General features: G+C 44.2%; 1 protein-coding gene across 7 annotated transcripts in view; it reads right to left on the bottom strand.

The window, feature by feature from the left end:
* The window catches only part of EDC4 (enhancer of mRNA decapping 4), a 37,292-nt gene extending 18,404 nt beyond the window's left edge, over positions 1 to 18,888 (bottom strand). For 2 of the 7 annotated variants that reach the window (XM_010583529.1, XM_010583576.1), the window contains exons 1-14: positions 14,535 to 18,887; positions 13,328 to 13,439; positions 12,080 to 12,179; positions 10,366 to 10,555; positions 9,149 to 9,296; positions 8,504 to 8,608; positions 7,952 to 8,061; positions 7,362 to 7,445; positions 6,675 to 6,770; positions 5,492 to 5,594; positions 4,868 to 5,048; positions 2,931 to 3,003; positions 2,392 to 2,483; positions 1,542 to 1,738 (exon numbers count right to left, since the gene is read on the bottom strand). In XM_010583529.1, the coding sequence (XP_010581831.1) occupies positions 1,542 to 1,738; positions 2,392 to 2,483; positions 2,931 to 3,003; positions 4,868 to 5,048; positions 5,492 to 5,594; positions 6,675 to 6,770; positions 7,362 to 7,445; positions 7,952 to 8,061; positions 8,504 to 8,608; positions 9,149 to 9,296; positions 10,366 to 10,555; positions 12,080 to 12,179; positions 13,328 to 13,439; positions 14,535 to 14,728 (1,785 nt within the window). In that variant the 5' untranslated portion in view covers positions 14,729 to 18,887. Of the gene's footprint in view, positions 1 to 1,541; positions 1,739 to 2,391; positions 2,484 to 2,930; positions 3,004 to 4,867; positions 5,049 to 5,491; positions 5,595 to 6,674; positions 6,771 to 7,361; positions 7,446 to 7,951; positions 8,062 to 8,503; positions 8,609 to 9,148; positions 9,297 to 10,365; positions 10,556 to 12,079; positions 12,180 to 12,424; positions 12,455 to 13,327; positions 13,440 to 14,534 lie in introns of those variants that run through there. The other 5 variants (XM_010583536.1, XM_010583552.1, XM_010583561.1 and 2 more) reach the window with 5 other exon arrangements.
* Between the last annotated feature and the right edge of the window lie 102 nt (positions 18,889 to 18,990).

Raw genomic sequence — 18,990 nt, 5'->3', positions numbered from 1 at the left:
ATCAACAACTTCTCTCTGCTCCCTTAGGACATCTTTGCATTGGGAAGGCTACCCACCCTCAGGCACAAAACTAATTTCTGCACTCAGCAACTTTGCCAGCAACATCAAAACCTTTAGGAGGAGTTTAATTTATTCTTTGCTCCCCAGGTTGTCGCCAGGGTCGCTCTCTCTCATTAGTCAACTCAGCACAATCTCCATTTCTGATCATCTCCATGTGCTGTCCATCCTCATCCAGGCTCCTCCAGTACACATTCAAGCTGTGGTGACAACCATGCGTTCCTCCCTTGGAGGGAGAAGCCCTGCCTTAGGATGTGTATGTGGAGCGCTGCTCACAAGCACTCTCCTCCTTGCCTGTAAGAACTGTATCATCACAGCAAATAACTGCTGACTGTTCATTTCTCATGGGAATGCAGACACAAAGAGCACAGCTTCTCACCAGTGGAATCCACACCTTGTAATTAAGTTGCAGATCACTTTCCTTAAAGGATGCACTTTAAAAAATACTTTTTAATTTACGTGTACTCCCATTCTAAAAGGACATAGAGAAAACTACACAGCCACAAATTCAGTACAGAGATTCAGTACAAATTCAGTACAGAGGCAGGCTATAAAGCAAGAATATCTGAGTGGGTTTAAGACAAACTAACATGACACTGGGATGCAGAGTGGCCAAGCAACAGTGAGCTCCTGCACTACTGCTTGTTGGCATGAACAACAAGGGGCAGCAGAAACCTGTGCTGAGTCAGACAGATGCACACTGTCAGTGCCAGACAGCCCCTAGAAATGCCCAGCAGGACCCAACGGTGGGTGCCGCAGCACTGCTGGCCATGCACATGTGACAGAACATCAAGAGGAATTCTGTATTTTCTGACTGGTCCATTAGAGCTCCACTGAGGAGTAAATGCTTGCTTATGGCTCTTCACCAAGACACTTTGCTATCCTTTGCAGACATCACCAAATCCCAAGGAATGCTTCGCATGCTTCCTGATACCGAAAATCCCTGGTGCAAGCACAGATGACTTGCCTTCTGTACAAGTTAAAGCCTGTTGTATTAGATTCAAAAAACCCCACCAAGCTACTGGATCGATGATTTGTAGATCTCATGCAGAAGATATTATGGTCCCATCTACCTACCTGATCATCAGACATGCATCCCACAGGATCCCACAAGACAGGATGTGCAGAGATGGCATATTTTCTTCCATTATAGTTATATCACAACCCCAAACAACATGTGTAAACCAGTAAGAGCAGTCTTCCAGCTTAGGTACAGTTATTTAGCAAACCCGTATTCCTACACAACACAGCCAAATCAGCAGTTTTGCAGCTAAACACAGCACTCGCAACACAAGCTTAGGCCAGCTTAGCATTTTAGATGTGCCAACGTCTTTACTCAGCTTCGCTACCTGCACAGTTTCCTGCGTGCTCTGCAGTCCGCTACTTTAGCCTATCAGAGTCATTACTGCCTAGAAAAAGTTCCCGAAAGTATCAAAATCCAAACCCACCCTTTGTACCCCAAAACAGTGCTGCTCTCTGGTTACCTGTTGAAGAGATGTACTTGGTGTCATGAATGCATCTGGAGTCATCAGCTTAGGTTTGGCATCGTTTGAGAGAGAAAGGAAGTCTGCTGGTACAGGCAGATCAGCAATACGCCGCAGGTCTGGTTGAGAGCCATGCACCGATCCTTTTCTAGACCCCAGCCCTTCTGTACTTAGATCAGCCATGTGGTCTGGAAAGGCTTCCAAGGGAGAAATACAAATCAATTTGCAGGAACTTTCCCCAAAAGCTAAAGCTTTAATTCCACAAAGTATGAACTTATGCCATTGCTAGCCATACAAGCAAAGAACAAGCAAAAACTCTGCAACACCACAGTCAAAGCTTAGGGCTAGGCAAATCCTGTGTTATGCTTACTCTTCATATGCTAAAGAGTGGATGTTATCAGGCTTTGATAATAAGAGATCCAAGCTTCCTTTCTTCCCTAGACTTAAGGCCAGTTTAACAGCCACATCCCAGAATGGCGAATGAACTGAAAGAACACACTACTCACAGCCCAGTCCCCTCTACTCCCAAAGCTCTGGTGTCACTCTAATCTCTTCTGCCTGACAAGAGAAAAATGTCAAGTTTCTGGCACAAGTGCTAAATCACCTAGCAAGGTGAACTCAAGCATGCACAAAGCATTAGCGCTCCCAGCCTAACATGTCCCCCTGCTCCATACTCACACCAGTGTCTAATCAAGTGGCCTGCTTCACAGCTAGTCCATATTCAGAATCCTTTACGCAATGACACCATTCTATTACAAAGACACACCTAAAGCTGCCCTCCTGCTGTCCCCCCATCAACAACCTTTAAAGGCTCAGCAATGGTGAAGATCGTCTGAATACAAATGCTCACCAAATTCTTCATGAGAGCCATGGGAAGGCATGGATGCACTCATGTCAGGACTATGAAGAGGCTGGAATCTAATCTGCACATCCTGTAGGGCCCTGAAAAAAGAAAAAGGGCATCTCTGATTAGTTTATGAATCACCAGGAAAAATCTAATGCTTAGAAGATTCCTCTTCATAGAGCTGATTCCCTTGGAATATGCTTTAGTGTCTTCTGTGACAGAAGCAGCAGAAGCTGATCCTCACTCAGCTGTGTCACCCAGTTCTGGCACCCAGAGCATTCGAGAGATGCTTCCCAGCACTTACACATGAGCACAACTCTTAAGTCACTGCATACTCATGGTGACAAAAATACTAGCTTGCCACAGCACCACACAGGGCTACTTCCTGGTAAGGCCATACTGAACACAGGACAGCTAGAAGTTTCTATGGGTTCAAACAGTTTTTGTTATGAGCAAAAGGAATTGCTAAATCAAATTTCTACAGGTCAGTGCAGGATTAGGACAACCACAGACAGCTGCCCATGGCAGCTACTACACATACTCACTTGGTGTGCACACAGAAGAGTTTTATCAGCACGCCTGCTGCTGATTCAACAGCCCCAGCTCCCTGAGCACCTTCTGGAAGCAAGACAAAAGTAAAACATGAAGTTGGATGGAAACTGCAAACAAAGTACTAAAAAATCACCATAGCAGATGAACCAGCAGCAGAGAACCAGCATGATACAGCTTCATCACCTCTCCACTTCGGTGGTGGATTCACCCTGTTAAGGGAAAGTATATCCTACACTCCCTTTACTTTTCAAAGTGAGAGCAATCAAATTTGCTCTAATCCAGCCAAATATACCTCAAGGAAGAGAAAAAAAAGATAAAAAGAAAAAAAGGTAAACAGGAGGAAGCTGAGGTCTGGAACTGCCAGCGATTTGTTCTTGCTGTTGAAAATACATCCAACCAGTCATTTAAGAGACACACACTAGCTTATGTTGTACAGACATTCAGACCAGGGCTCAACCATCCTTCCTGGCTGTAAATAACTACAGTTATGAAGAGCTCTGCAATAACTTCCCATCAGCCAGTGCTGACAACATTCACCCAAGACCTGTATCAGTCTCACTGCTAACAAAGCTAAGGAGGCTGAGTAGAAAAGATAAACCTAACTCCCCACCGAAAAAAAAAAGTATTAGGCATTCCTATGCAAATTGTCCTAATTATTTGAGCACCAATCAGGGACCTGAAGTTTCAGTCCCAGTCTGCTCCTGACTTGCTACATGTATCAGTCATTTCTACTTCTGCATTTCAGAGCAATATGCCACAAATATTGACAACAACATGAATTAACTATTATTATGTACAATAATAGGCATAGGGAAGCACACCATACAGCTGTACTGATAAGCCCAGGAATCTTTCTAACAGTAAACACACTGATATTATTCAAAGCATCTTTCCAAATTTTACTAACAGAAAGGTGGGAGATCAGGAGCAAGCCAACAGCTGAAGAGAGGCAGTGATCAAGGAATGCTTGCATGGAACAGTTCTCCACAGGATTCACTATCATACTCATTGTAGTAACAGCCAGAGAAGACATCTCAGGTGTCTCTCCTCTGTAAGAGTTACTTGTTAATTTCTTCTACAAGAAGCTTTGTGGCTTGGCACTATGCCTTCCAGACACAATGGAGAACCACCACACCTTTTCCTTCAACTCAGACTGTGTACTGTCCTCACATCTGTCAGGCTCAGGGAGCACAATTCAGAAGCAACCAATTGGTTTCTCAGACCATATGCTCACATCTCTGATGTTAAACTACACAGAGTTTACTCAGGCAAGCAGTCACAGAAATATATCCTGCCATTTCTTCCAGGAGCTCTTCTGCTCCTGTGAACTGCATCAAACTGTGCTGGAGAGGGACTCAGGCTTACGCTGCCAGAAGCCCCCTGTGTTCTGCTGGGGGCGATGACGCTATGCGATCTCAAAAGCATCATGGCTCAGATACCAAGCAGCTAATCTTGTACCTTCACCGAAGCGTCACTTGCAGTCACTTCAGCCTGCACGGCCCTGGAATGCTTTTTAATAACAGAAACACCTCAGCAGAGTTTCTGTGTGGTAAGGGGCAATGGCTACAATCTGGGTTGGGAGGTCCAGGTTGGATATTAGGAATACATTTTCTTTAGGAAAGGATGCAGCCCTGGGATAGGGCACCAGAGTAGAGCCAGAAATGTCATGTTTAGGGGCCTTCAACTCACAACTAGATGAAGCCATAGGTAACCCAATATACCACCAGCAATAGTCCTGCTTCAAGCAGCAGGTTGGACCAGAGACTTCCAGAGGTCCTTTGTATCCAGCTCCACAGTGCCTCTCTGAAGCACTTTAGCTGCACAGTATGTATTTCATACAGACTAAGAGAAGAGAGTCAGCCTTTCATGAGAAAGCCAGTCAAGAAAGGCATCCTGATCTCACAGCAGGCAAATTCTCTTCGTCACCTACCTACACTCAAGTTGTCATTTTCCTCTTCTGCTGGGAGCACTTCAGTGTGCCTTAACCGACAGCGGCTCACTGCCTGGATACCAAAGCTTAGGACTGGGTGGGTAAGGAGGAACTCTGAGATGGAGCTGAAGTAAGCTTTACCCTCCTCTTGGTTCTGCATCAGCTCCATCACATACAAGACCTGGAAGAATGAGAAACAGTAAGTCACTGGGCTTTCAGAGCAGACCATGCATACGTGTGTGTGGACTACAAAGCCTAGCTCCTGAAAGAGATTTGGAACAATGGGAATAATGTGAAGAATAAAGCCTGGGGCTTTTAAATTTGAAACTAAACACCCAAGGGAACCACAATAAGCACACTCCTATCTGAGTCAACATTGATCAGGAACTCAATCCTACTGTGTCAGACACAGGTTCCTCCAAATGAACGCTTTACTTTAGGGTGAGAAGTAATACTTAAGGCTCCCATTCGTCATCTTATGGTGAAGTAGCTGAGGCCCACCTCTGCATTTTTAGCTATTAACGTGCAAATCCTAGACCTAGGCAGCAGAATCAGTCACACAGATGGCCATTTCTCCTTCTGTCACTATTACCCACACAGCCAGCAATAAAATGAACCACCTACTTTTCTCTGCACATCACTCAGTATCAGATATTCAGCAGAGAGGTCCAGGCAGACTTTCAGACTGGGAAGAATACTCATGGAGCTGAAGATGTCAGGAGAAAAGCTGGATCCACAAATAAGAAGTGGGGGAAGGGGGGATGCAGAAAGCAAGGTAAATTAGCACAACCGGAATGACTGCTATGAAACTGCATAAGTTTAAAAAAAAAAAAAAAACAAAAAAAACCCACCACCTTAAGGAGTTTACAGGCATATTACAGTGCAACCACCCACTAGAACAAAAACATCACTGCAGAAATCAGTGCTGACTTCAGCTAAGAGACTTCATCAGGGACATCACACAATAGGATCTAGATTCTGAACCTTTAAAGGAAAGATGACAGTTTGTCATTACTTAACATGGTCCACATTCATAGGAGGACAAGAGCCAATGCTACAGATTTAAAAACAAAAATCCACCAAACCAATAACCCTTCTATAGGTTTTGGACCTTCTGTAGTATGAGGTAGAAAAAGCAGCACTTGGCTGTATGCCATATTCTTCTCACTTTAAGAGGACAATTCAGAAGTGGCCTTACATGTGCATGTGATCAGAGAGGCCACAGTTCACCAGCAGAAAAGTAAAATCAGGGAACATAAGCTGAGCGAAGGGATGGACTAAAGCAGAATTTCAACTTCTGGACCTATGTGGCTCAGCAAATAAGCCTTGTATAATTGCTTATGCTCTGTCAACATAGCAGCTTCTCATTATTTATATCACAAAAAGCAGTAATAGGAAAAGATCTTAGATTGGTTATTGAATATCTAGTATTTTTACAGAAGAAAGCACTCAAGGAGTGCAATTTTGGAATGCCTCTCCTCATGCTACAGGTATGTCTATGCTCTTACAGACCAAAGCAAAGACAACAGGTCTTGGTAACACCAAGGAGACTGTGTAAAAGGATCAACCTCCCCGCCCTTGCCAAAGCTTGACCTGACAGTCACCTGACAGGCCACAGCCCTGATAGTTTTCAATAGATAGGTCAGACTGGCAAAGGAGGAGGCTCTAGCTGGGGCTAGACTAGACTCCATCAGAGATCAAGGATTACCTTTGCAAAGTAAATATACCTGGAAATTGAGAGCTTTGTTACAATCCACTGCTCAAAGTAAATCCAACCCTTCAGCGGAGTCGGCCTATCAACACCTACCGGACAGTTTGCAGACAGGTCCAAGACACAGTGCACCACATCTTCAGTTCTCTATTCTGATCTGCTCCTGTGATGAGAAATCTCCAGAATGGAACCCTGCAGGCACAACAGAATTAAGTTGTCTTAAAGTAAGATCTGGTTCTTCCCATAAAAACATTTCACAGGAAAGTTCCTCAAAAGCTGCCCATAGCTGATTTTGCCCAACCATGTCTTAAAGTTCCTAGAAAATCTCTGCTTTTGAGGCAGATTAGAAACCACTGTAGCTCTCAAGAACCTTAAGGCCACAACTGACTGAAGAAAGAATAAAAATTAAAAAAAAAAAACAAACAAACCAAAAGAAAACACAAACCAAAACAAAACAGTTACTTTTTAATCAGCTGCAGTAAAAATTTGAAAGCTAACAGGCCAGTCAAAACTGACCATACCACAAACCAGAAAGGACTCATCAATTTAGAATTTTCATTGCTTTCATGGAATTGACACTAGGATTGAGGTCACTTTAGGCTGTGCTCCAGAGCCTTATTTATTTCTCCATCACTAGAAAACTGACTACAAAGAGGACAGGACTTGCTCCTGCCACAACACTAAATTTTTACAAGTACAACGCAGTTACAAGGAACCCTCCAAAGGCAGAGTTAGAAGACACTACTAAACTTTGATACTCTAAGTACAGGATTAGGGACTTACTCTGGGTCTTGTTTTTTATGGTTGTCACAGAAGAGCAGGCAGGAAAGAGGCCTACCATCATGGGGTTTCCACTCATGAAGACACCTAGGAAAGAATCAGAAAAGACTGAGTGTGCAGTAAGTAGTAAATAAGGAATATATAAGGTGGGTGCTGAACATATTACCCCTTGTCTAAAGACAGTTAAGCCAGCAGCCACCAAGTGTTATCAGCTTGTAGCTGTTTACAGGCTTATATAAAATAAGGAGATCACAGCCCATGCAGCCATAGATTGTGACACCCAGGAACAGCTCAGAGAAGCTTACTGCATTTACAGGGACAGTGCAAAAGTTTGACTACAGCCTGTGCAAAGCACAGAACTTCGGCTTCCAGACACAGCTCTCTGCTTTTTTTCCTAAGGTTACCAAACCTTGAGCATATGTGATATTCAGTGATACAACTCTTCAGCAACAAATTACTTTACAAACATACACTCTATTTCTTTGTAACGTCCTGAGAATGACCATCACAGGTAATTCTGTAACAAGGAAATTCTCACAGAGAAAATGCTGGTCTTTGTTCCAAGATCCTTCATTTTCTAATTCTCCAGTTACCTTGGCTCGTCTTGCCCCTCAATATAGATCTGCCAGAATTTGACAAAACCATCATGGCTTGCTGTGGCCAACACAGTTCCATCTGGAGAAAGTGCTCCCTCACTCAGGTACTACATAGAGGGGAGGGAAAAAGAGACAGAGAAGTCATTTTATAGCTTTTTTTATTTCACAGGAAGAAAGAGTAGTCTCTTCAAACAGGAATTTGACCAACAGTCTGATAGTACAGGAGGTCAGAGTAATTTCTATCAGAAGTACAGCCCAGGTTGTCAAACAGGCCCTTGGAAATACAGGTGAGTTTTTTCAAGAGCCATTTTCAAAGCAAATGACTACACATTCACCTTGGCTCTTTAAGCAAAGGTTATTTACCCACAGTGTGTGTACATAGCCAGCAGCTTGTGGGTGATGATATGGACGAGTAAAAAACTGGGGTTTTTTTACAGCCCACTGTCCTAAGAACTGCAGCTCCTGAGACACTATAACCCAAAGAAAACCTACATGATCTGTAGCAATCACCTATGCGACAGCAGTAAAGAAAACAAAATAGGTTTATACCGTGCTGTGGCCTTTCACTACTATGAAGCCTTCTTTGATGCTAGGGACTTCCACTGGCCAGGAGCTGTGGTTCGTTCGGATAATGTCCAAATCCCACACCTCTGCCTGGAAAACAAACATGTAGGCACACAGGTTTATATCTACAACTACTGGTCTGATGCAGTAGAGAATTTCTTATATCCTTACTGTATATCCTGACACACCAGCCCAATGGCCAGCATGTGTCATAAACCTTCCCATTTCCACCTGATATGGCCATTAGATGCTTTTCTGGCACCCAGCCGTACAAAAGTATGCGGAACTGCTCTTGGCAGTTGTAGTTGCTGCTCACCAAGCCCCCTCCCCTAGGTACTGGCTCAGCCTGAACAGACAAGTGATGCCTCTGGCCCTCCACACTATTTCTAGTGATCCTCGCTATTTGATGGCGAGCAGAAGTTACCACTTTCCATCCTCCTGAGGCCCAGAAAAGGATCAGTATGGCCTCTCCTCAGAAGAGGGAATCCTGCATCTCATATTACAGGAGGGTCCCCAACATAGACTAGACAGGAGCCTTTACAACTCTAACCGTATCAGCTCTTTCCTTCATTAGATTCTCCCCCTCTAATGATAACAAGGGACAACGTTTCAAAAGTAGGGTTTCCTTACCCTGTCCTCATGTAACAACGCCAACGTTTGACTTCCCTCTTCACCACTCTCCTCATTATCATCTGGGATGAAAGGGCACCAGATGATTCTTCGAGAGGTGTTCAATGGGGTATTGTCAGGTCTCTTGATGTTAACCAAGATCTCCTCTCTGATCACCATGGTTAAGAAATGTAACATTCTGGCTGTGTTACTAATACTCAGCAATAACCTATTCAGGCTTGGTCCTCTGTTAAATACTATTAAACCTCAAGATTTTTTGAATCACTGTGATTCAAAAAGAAAACAGGTAAAAGGATTCTGCTAAGAAAGCACACAAGCTAGCGTTTCTTCACTAGCAGAAGAGATTAAGCTTACAAAAGTTAATAGATTCTCAGAATTTTCTCTTGCAGGCTGCAGGCAGGGACAGGATAAGCATGAGAGGGGCACACAGCCACATCTGAATGTGCAATCCATGTGACTGCTGATGGACAGATTAAATTATTTCAGCTAGCATTGCAACGCTACCATGGAAGGACAAAAAAGCTACCACGTTGCCTCAGGCTGAGTGCTCTAGTCCACCCCTACAAATCAGATCTTAACTACAACCACCTTTGCTCCAGTTGCTTTTGAAATGATGGTATACAATTAAAATGAAGATGCCACAACCTAAGACGACATATCCCACAGACTAACGTGCCTCCCAAAAGCACTAAGCAGTCACTCCTAGCAACTAAAAGGAAAAGATTTAGGGCAATGAGTCAAACACTGGAATTAAATTTCAGGACTACCAAAAGAAGGATGACAGGTTTGGAAGGAAGATAGCGAGTGGGAGGGATGTATTACATCTTCCTCCCCAGAAAAGTAAAAGTAATGGAGGAAAAGAGCTAGAACCAGACAACCATGAGTAGAAAACTCCGTCACATGGTCGAGGTGACACTGTCCATGTGTAAGGCCAGCTAGTACAGACTGACACTTCTCACTGACTACTTTTGCCTGAACCAGAAGGAGCACTAAGGCATCACTGCTAGAATTTAAAGTTACATGCAATTTCAAGTAATAATTGTGCTGAATACAGGCACAGGTTGACTGATTTGATACTCTGGAAGGGGTAGAACTATCGACCTTCCCCCTGCAAGCTGCTGTTCTGGAAAGGCTACAAAATAAGTTGCAATGTTGAGGTCGCATTCACATCAAGCCACTACACAAAGACTGATATGAGGCATATTTTGACAAGATACTGGATTTTTTCTTTATCCATGGCCAGGCGCCAGACAAAAAGGTTGCCAGCCTCATCCAGGCATGCCAGCTGGTTGGAGTTGAGATGAGCAAAAGCCAGGTCTGCCACACCGCCTGTGAATCCCTTCAGCAAGGTCCGCTCAGCAGTACTGACGCTCAACACTCGCACCATAGCGGAGCCATTACTGGCAGCTGCAGAAAAGACAGAGGGAGAAGTCACCATTTATCTGTGCAGTTTTTCCACAGGACTGCCTTTGTTTCCAGTCATCGGCTTGTCATTTCCAGCACCCATCCTGCCATCAGCTGTGACTGGCAGCACACTGAAAATTCATATCAATAGATACCATGTTAACAAGCCCTTGCAAGACCCAGGGTACATGCACAAATATTCACTGCACTTTTCAGGTTTGGCACAGAAGATTGGAACGGCAGCATCAAGAAGGACTTTGCCTGGGGCAAGCTTAATTCCCTGTGTCTTGTTTTTGAACACCGCAAATTCTAAGTTGTTCTACTTAAAAAGAAGGCAACAGAAGCTGACTTCTCATAATTCCCAGGATTATTCTCATGAAGATGCCTTCATTAAATGCAAGACCTAAATCTTTATCCTGAGCTCATGATAAAGCTACCAAACTTCCAACAATGACCTCCAGCTATAGTGAATTAATTTTAATTGCAATTTCACTGAGAGGCAGGTAGCTCAAATGCATGCTCTACAAGGGGAATGCAAAAAGCATAAACATTCACCTGGCAAAAAGCACTGCTTTTTGGCTTGCGTGACTGAAAAGGACATGCTTTAGAGCATGCACATACCAAGCAAAGTTTCCAGCTTCCCCACTTCAGACAAACATAATGCAGGCAGTCTTATGGAGACCATCTTGCTTCCACTTCTTAATGCCCAAGCCAGCCCTAGCAGACCACTCAGCTTTCCATAGCGTTACTCACCCAAGCTTTAATATTTTAAAAAAGGGTGAGACACCCTAAAGCTGTCCTAAAAGAACCTCAGCTAGGAAATCACACAGAAGCAGAGTGGTAGATTTCATAAAAGGCCAGACAAACTGACAGGTGCTAGAACTAAGAAGAAAGGGAAGAGCTGATGGAGGCCCAGACACTGCATGCTTGTATGAGAGCAGAAAGACACATTGCAGATGATCAAGTGTTCATTTATTTCATATATGTTGTGAAACAATCTTTCCCTATGCTGTTCTGCTTTTCTCTTCCTTCCTACTGCAAAATACACTGCATCTGCATTGCTCTTTGGCTCCTCTAAATCAAGCCTTAAACACAACTCTAAATTTATGCAAGCAAATCCATCACAAACATTTATCTGCTCAAATTACCACAGGGCTGTTTCTGTGCTTAGCTACACAGAAGCTTGTCTGCTGTAGTAATCTGAACATCAGCTTACTGTCCAGTGAAACCAATGCAGTCCTTCAACTTTTCCTCCATCCTCACTGATTCCTTCTCTTTCTTTTATTTCTAACTTCAGAAAAGCTTTCTTTCTCAGTGGAAACTCTCCTACACAACCAACTCTTCTCTCCCCCGTAGCTCCAGCTTCACTTACATTCCCACTACAACACCAGCCTGATGCGGGTATTGCAAAATGTGTTTCAATTATTGCCCCTTGTCCAAAGACAGCATTAAGCCAGCAACCACCAAGTGTTATCAGCTTGTAGCTGACAGAATACAAATCACATGCAAGACAAGAAGGTATCTCACCTCTAATGGCATAAGCCAGGTAAGAGTTTGAAACAGCTATCAGATTGCCGTAATAGTATTTCTGCTCCCAGTCATACCTAGCAACAGGCTGTATTTTCACCTGCTCGGGAGAAAAAACAAAACATGAGAAATGTCTGGAATTAACTTCTTCTTGGAACAAACCTGCCAAATATACAATTTCCTCTAGCGAAGATCTGTAATGCTTGATAGGAAACTGTTAGAAGCAGCAGTTGGTAAGAAGAATTGCACATTGAATGCCAAGTAGCAGAGCCCTGAACTCTGAACCTCCAGAGTTCTGGAGGTTGAGGAATATTTCCTTGCATTGCAAGAAGGAATGCAACTCACTGAATCTGTCATGCTGCAGAACAACACTTGACCCTGCAACTGCAGCAAAGCAGGCTTTATCTCTTTATTAGCACTGTGTCTGTTTTCCCAGTTCTTGGAAATTTCTTTGAAATATAAAAAACACATTTGCTGCATGGGCACTTGCTTTTTAGTTTTAATACTGCTTTCCAAGAAAGTGAGAGTCCTGGTCTTATTTGATAAGCATTACCTCTGTGAGCAAAGAATACAGAAATTATGGCAGTGATCCTCCCTTTCATTTTTATCTTCAGTATTATCTATGAAAAACAATGATAACATGGCACAGTATTCATTTACTATCTCTGCAGTCCCTTAATTCACTGCACATTAAGAAACAAAATTATATAATATGGAAAAGGGCTGAGAGGATCAAGACCGGAGCTCTCTCTCCTATTACTAGCATTTGCTCTGAGCATGTCTTGGTACTCTGCCACAGCACTAGTTCGAATCTCAGCGTCTTGGTTCTTCTGCAGCTCTGATCTGTTGGGTAGAGCCCTCAGCAGGACTGAGGCTAGCGAACTATCAAGAGCAACTCTCCCTCCATAGTGAAGACCTTTCAGTGAAGAAACATTCAGCAGAAAAAGCTTGTTTGTGAAGGAAGGCCACTTTCCCAGGAACCTACAACTTAGATCATGGACTTATTCCCAAAAATTGGAGGATAACTTGGCCAAACTCTGCAATAACAATAACAATCAGCTACAAGATACTGCTCCAATTTTCCCCCCGCTTGTTAAGCTTTTTGACAAACTGCTACCTAATTAAAAGCTCCTATAACACAGGAAAGGAGATCATAATTTCTGTTTAAAATAGTCAAGTACAAGCTGATGTGACTAAAAAAAAAAAAAAAAAAAAAGAGACAGAACTATGCTTTCTCTTGCTCCTTACCTTGTTACTCCCTCTGGCCTTACTAGTGATGCTGGAATCACTGCTGGCTACTATCTCCACATCTTTTGCCGATATCACCACGCAAGTGGAGCTGTCATCACCAGAAAGGCAGCTTTTAAGAAAAACAAAGGGGAAAAAAAAATCAGACAGGATTCGCAGGAAGAGAACAGAGGTCAGATATTTGTTATTTATAATTTTAACAGCACTGCAGAAGGAGTATCTGAGCATCTATGAGGTTTGAGCTGAACAACTGAAAACAGAAACTACTTTCAGTTAAGTCTCCCTTCCTCACATGTTACAGGTTTGACAGCACCAAACAGCTGGTTTGTTCAGCTTAAGAACCTCCAGCCTATTTGACTTGAGCACAGACTTACATTTGGTTAAAGTAGCCTTGACTACTATCCAACATTGGAAAGTGCAAAGAGACCAAAGCCAACCAGCTGAACCTCATCAACAACAGTGCATGCTGCTCACGGTTCTCACAGCACCCTCTCTCAAAACTATGACCAGAGAACCCGAACAAAAGCTATTTACACAAGCTCTAATGTTAAGACTCAGCACATAAAGCCAAGCATTACGCTAAATAGACTGATGTGAATTTGTAGTTGTGGATTTACATTATTACTCCCGTGACAAATCCAAAGTATTCTATATGCATACGTTCTCTTGCATATAAGCAGTAAAAACATATGTACTGTCCAAAACACTCCGATGTACACGTACAACTCAGCAAGGAGTTAGGTAGAAATCTAGCTCAGGATCATTTGTCCTGTTTTAAGTTATGTGGAGACAAATACTTTGACAAGTGCAAGGTCTACCATACTGCAAACTGGTATAAGTTACCCCTCACGTAACTTGGGTCCCTGAAGGAGTCCAGATGGAGGTCTACATGAGAACACTAAGTTTCACCCAGAGCCCTGCTAATTTACCTCCATCCTGACTTGCAATGTCCATCACACCCCCAGTCATGTTCCCCTTCTCTCTAAACAACTCTAATATTCTTCAGTTCCTGAGCAGCAAGGATGGCAGGCTCCATGCATCAGCCTCACAAAAGCTACAAAACCTCTGACCAACAGCATGGACTCACAACTGTCACCTGAACTCAATGTAAAACTCATTGTCAGATTCAGCATGCTTGTTCAGGCTCAGCAGAACTAATTTTTAACAGTTTTCTATTTACTCTTGGCCTTTTTTCGACAAAACTTACATGACTTGCTTCTCCTGCAGGGCTCCCAAAGAAATGCTGCGATGCACTGGCTTAGCCAAAGAAGGTCCATCTCCAGCCACGATGGGATCAGGCACCAGAAGTCCATTCAGGTCTCCGTTATATGAATTTGATGGTCTCTGGTTCTCATTCACTGAACCTAGGGAAAAGCATGGCCAACTGTGCGCAATATCCATTTAAAAGAAACAGCAATATGTAAAATACACTACCTCCAGAAGTTTTCTGTCAGGTTCTACTGGTCTATCAGATAGAATATGAGGAATTGGTTGGGAAAAGTTTTCTTTTCCAAAAAGGATGTGTAAGAGACCTCCCGTGTAAGAAACTTATCTCCACACAAACAAGTGAAGCCATAGCTCTTTTCTTAAACAAGCAATCCCAGCAGACCAGAAAAACCACCAAAGAACAGGTACAAGGAACTTACCAGGTTCAAGGAGCAAATAGTCCTGCATCAGAAAGACTAAGCTGGTAACTCAGATTTACTGAATCAAGTGCCAGACCAAAGGGTTCTTGAAGGGTCATTTCCAACCCTCATGCCTGCAGAGAGATCTCTGAAGTCCAGCAATACAGTGGTTAGCTGCAACATTTGGGGTTGGGTGGAAGTAATACATTTGTTACTTTCCAAAAACGGCTTCTAACTGAGACCTGACCTCAAAGTCCAGGTGTTTGAGTAACTGAGCTATGAAACTGTGCAGCTGTGCCTACGGGATTCCCATACTTTTCCCTTGGTCGACTAATCACACAGAAGTTTCCAGCACCCAAGTTTTGCGTAAAGCAACCAAGTGTTCAGAGCTTCAGCTGTGCTTTGAAGAGTGCGTTTGCCCTGACTTCATATATTTGGCCTAACACAAGTTGCCTGGTGGCCTCCATGCCTTCTGAAGGCTTTTAGAAGGGGACAGATGTAACAGGGGGTGAAGGAGACTCTTCTATTTCACTAGCAAGGTAAATAGTTGACGATCCCCATTGGAGAGCAAGCCCACTCCATCTGCACTTACACATCAGTACACCGAAGTCAAAGCCTCCTGTCTCAGCAAAATCCTCACTTGAAATTTTCACTGGTTTTGAAAACTGAAATTTCATATACTGTTGCCAGGTAACAACTGCTGCTGAGCTCTTGCAAAATGGCTGCTCACAGGACCAGAAGCTGCACTGTTACTGGCACACGTAACAAACCTAAACACAACTGTGGGTGAGAGGCATGTCCTTTGAAAGTAAGGCAAGCTTTCAGTTACCAAATAGGCTAACATATCAGGATGAATGCTTCTGCCTACAGAAATAAATGCAAATATTATTAATTTGCCAGAAGAATATTTAAAGCTTACCTGTTTATGAACAGAGTAATTAAATCAGCAACTACGTTATAGACACAAAAACCCTGTGCAGCAACAGGGTATCCCGATGCAGAGACCATTTGGGCACTCACCTCCGTTTACCTGCACTGCATGAAGAAAACAGCAGCAGCACTCACACAGCACAAGGAAATCGCAGGCCAGGGAATGCAGTCCTGTAACCACCTAATACATTTGTGCTGTGCTTGCTGGTGCAAGATTAAGACGCACCCCTTATTCCTACAGCATATAGTGGGTGCTATGGCAGTTGCAGCTACTTGCATCAACTGCAACTTATCCTTTGCAACCAAAAGCAGGAAGATATTCACTACAGAAAAAGCATTGAGGCTGCCAGAGAAAGACAATACATTCTTTGCTCTCTTTGCAGCAACAGGAACGCCTCACTTAAGTATCTCTGCTCTTTTATGGACAGCAGGACAGTGACATTTGCTCCACGGGAAAGGGAAGGATGAAACACACCCCAGAGGCTGACAGGCACAACAACAGTACACCAAAGTTTAGAAACGGGCTTAGGCCATCACTCTGTCTTAATTGGAGCCAGACTAGCACAGGTGCTGCCTGCACACAGTCCTGAAGGCACAAAAGAAGGGAAGAGGCTCAGTGTTTAGCAGGTACATGAACAAAACAAAAATGTTAACCTAGACTAGTAGATCCAGGCCTTCAATGGTAAAGAAACTGCGGTCGTATTCATTACCTTTTCAAAGAGCAGGAAAGCAGGAGCAATCAGAGCTGCGATACTGAACTCTTCTTGCTCCCACCTCCCCACCCCCACATCAGGAACTCTGTACTAAACAGCGACTTCCCTGATCAACGCCACGCGGGTAGGGTGAGCCCACGTAACACCTGGTTATCAGCAGTGATTTCAGCACAGACTAAAGGATCCTGCCTACCACCCCAGCTGGGACTCTCCTCCACAGCACACTGGCATTAATGGCCTGTCTACATGCCCCAGCTGGGGGGGTCCATGGTTTGATATGCAGCTCCCCTGTGCTGAGTGCATGGCATCAAAAAAAGGCAAGGGCTACTGAAGCAATGGATTAAGTTTGCCAAAACTGGGAGAAAACTGTGTCAAGAGACACTTCAGTGGTGGATTGCGTTTTCACAATCACCAAACCCAGCAGAGCTAATAAAGTATTGTGACAGTTGTAAACTCTAAAGAGTGGGGAATGTTTCTTGTCACCTGCCTGGACAGCACCCAGAATAACATAATGCTGCTCATAGCTAAGTGCACCTAGTACTGCAAAACTTGCTTTGTGGCAATAACCTTGGAAAGCAGCTACACTAGGCTCTGCTGGCTATTAAAATCTGTAAGTGAAACCCAGAGTATAAAAGAAACTAGAACTAGAGAGGGCCTTGACCACAGCAGCTTTATGCCAGACAAGACTAGCCCTACACATGCAATTCATGAGGCTGCTTCTGTTCCCTTTCAAAAGCCTTGAAGGATCCCCCAGTTTCCCTTTCCTCTGACATCCTAAGAGGACTTTCAGAGGCTTTCACTTAACAAACATGTACTCTTGCTCTTCACTTTACTACGTCCAGTTCTTTCAAATCTATTTGCTATTACCGAGGCAGTGATTTCTGCTGAGAACCACAGGTTCCTTACTGCTTGACTTACTGTCCATTTGCTCTTTTTCCTCTCAACCCCTTCTTGTGCACTAGAGTTGACAGAGAAGGTATAAAGAGAATGAACAGGAAAGAAGAAAAATGAAAAGAAATAAGCCATACTCAGTAAATAACTCCTTTGCTTCGACCAGCAAGAGAAGCTGCTTCAGGGGGAAAGTCAAGTCACCTTGAGAGAACAGAAACAACTCCAACCATTTCCCAACCATGACACATCCTTTCAGTTCAGAAATTGCTTGTGAAACAAGTGTTCCCCATGCCCACACTGAGTTCTCCTTTCAGTCTTTCAAGTAGAGAGTGCTGCACTGTGAAGAAAAAATGTATTTTCTTCTAAGATTTATAATCTGGGAGCACCGAAGTGCTCCAGAAACAAGAGAAACTACTTCAAGTAATGAGAAGTTTCTCTATCGGTAGTAAAACTAACAAAGCTGGCTTCCTTGTAGGTTCGCTCCATCACCCCATGTGTCTCTACACCGCTCCCACAACAATCCTGCATTCAACCTCTCATCCTTTTGGCCAAGCAAAAGGCAGCACACGTGGCCATGCACATTCTGCACTCTCAGGACACTTAAAAGCTACGTTATTCCTGCCTTTCCCTCAAGAGGAGCATAACACGGGCATAAATTCCCAGAAGCTAAGTTTTTTTTGCAAAACATTCGTGGTCTCTGCCTCTTTCAGACCTTTACGTTACCGGGTTTGACTGAAACACCACAGTAGGTTCAGAAAGCTATGAGGGTGGTTGAGAGAGATGCTAGGCTACAGTGGGAGCGAGAAGATGTTTTGCACAGCTGACTCCTAAGCCTGCTGCTGTTCGCCACTGATATTTTTACAGGCAGAAGGGAGTCCACTGAACTCTGAGCACAGAAGTATAATGGCTCAGAGCAAAGGCAGAAGACTCACAACTGCTTTAAGAGAGATATTTGTGATCCCATTTCACATTTGAACAAGAAGGAGAGCAAAAAGTCTGTGGAAAGGGCGAAAACGGCACTGATCGCAGAGACCTGATAGCCCCTTCCACTGAACCCAGTGAGACACCTGGGAAAAACTCAAAGAATTCTTAATAAAGGAAGGAGACTTGGGTGGAGGAGGTCAGTGCTGTTCAGTTCTCAGCAGCGATACCTCTCAGACAGCAAGAGCCCAGAGACCCGCAGCAGCAGCGAGCTTTGGCTCTGAACCGCTCCCGCTCTGCTCAGCCACCAGAATCCTCTCCCATAAGCGAGAGTGCTCGAGCTGGGTCGCTGGCTCTTCTCCTTACCCGGCTGGTACACGCCTCCCCGCTGGCTCCCGGGCTCCTCGGGGAGAGAGGCAGGGGCGAGCGGGAACCCCTCTCGCCCTGGGCGGGACGGAGCCGGCGGAGGGCGATGCCGCCGGCGCCCCGAGGGGAGACGGGGCCGCCTGACGGACGGCGGAGCCCCAGCACGCCGGCTGAGGAGGGTCCCGCAGCTCCGGCCCCGGCCACGGCAGCGCGGCCG

This window comes from Haliaeetus leucocephalus, unplaced genomic scaffold (assembly GCF_000737465.1).
Source record: "Haliaeetus leucocephalus isolate CR32 unplaced genomic scaffold, Haliaeetus_leucocephalus-4.0 Scaffold92, whole genome shotgun sequence".
Taxonomy (NCBI): Eukaryota; Metazoa; Chordata; class Aves; order Accipitriformes; family Accipitridae; genus Haliaeetus; species Haliaeetus leucocephalus.
Note: the sequence above shows the minus strand (reverse complement) of the source record. Positions and strands in the feature narration are given on the sequence as shown.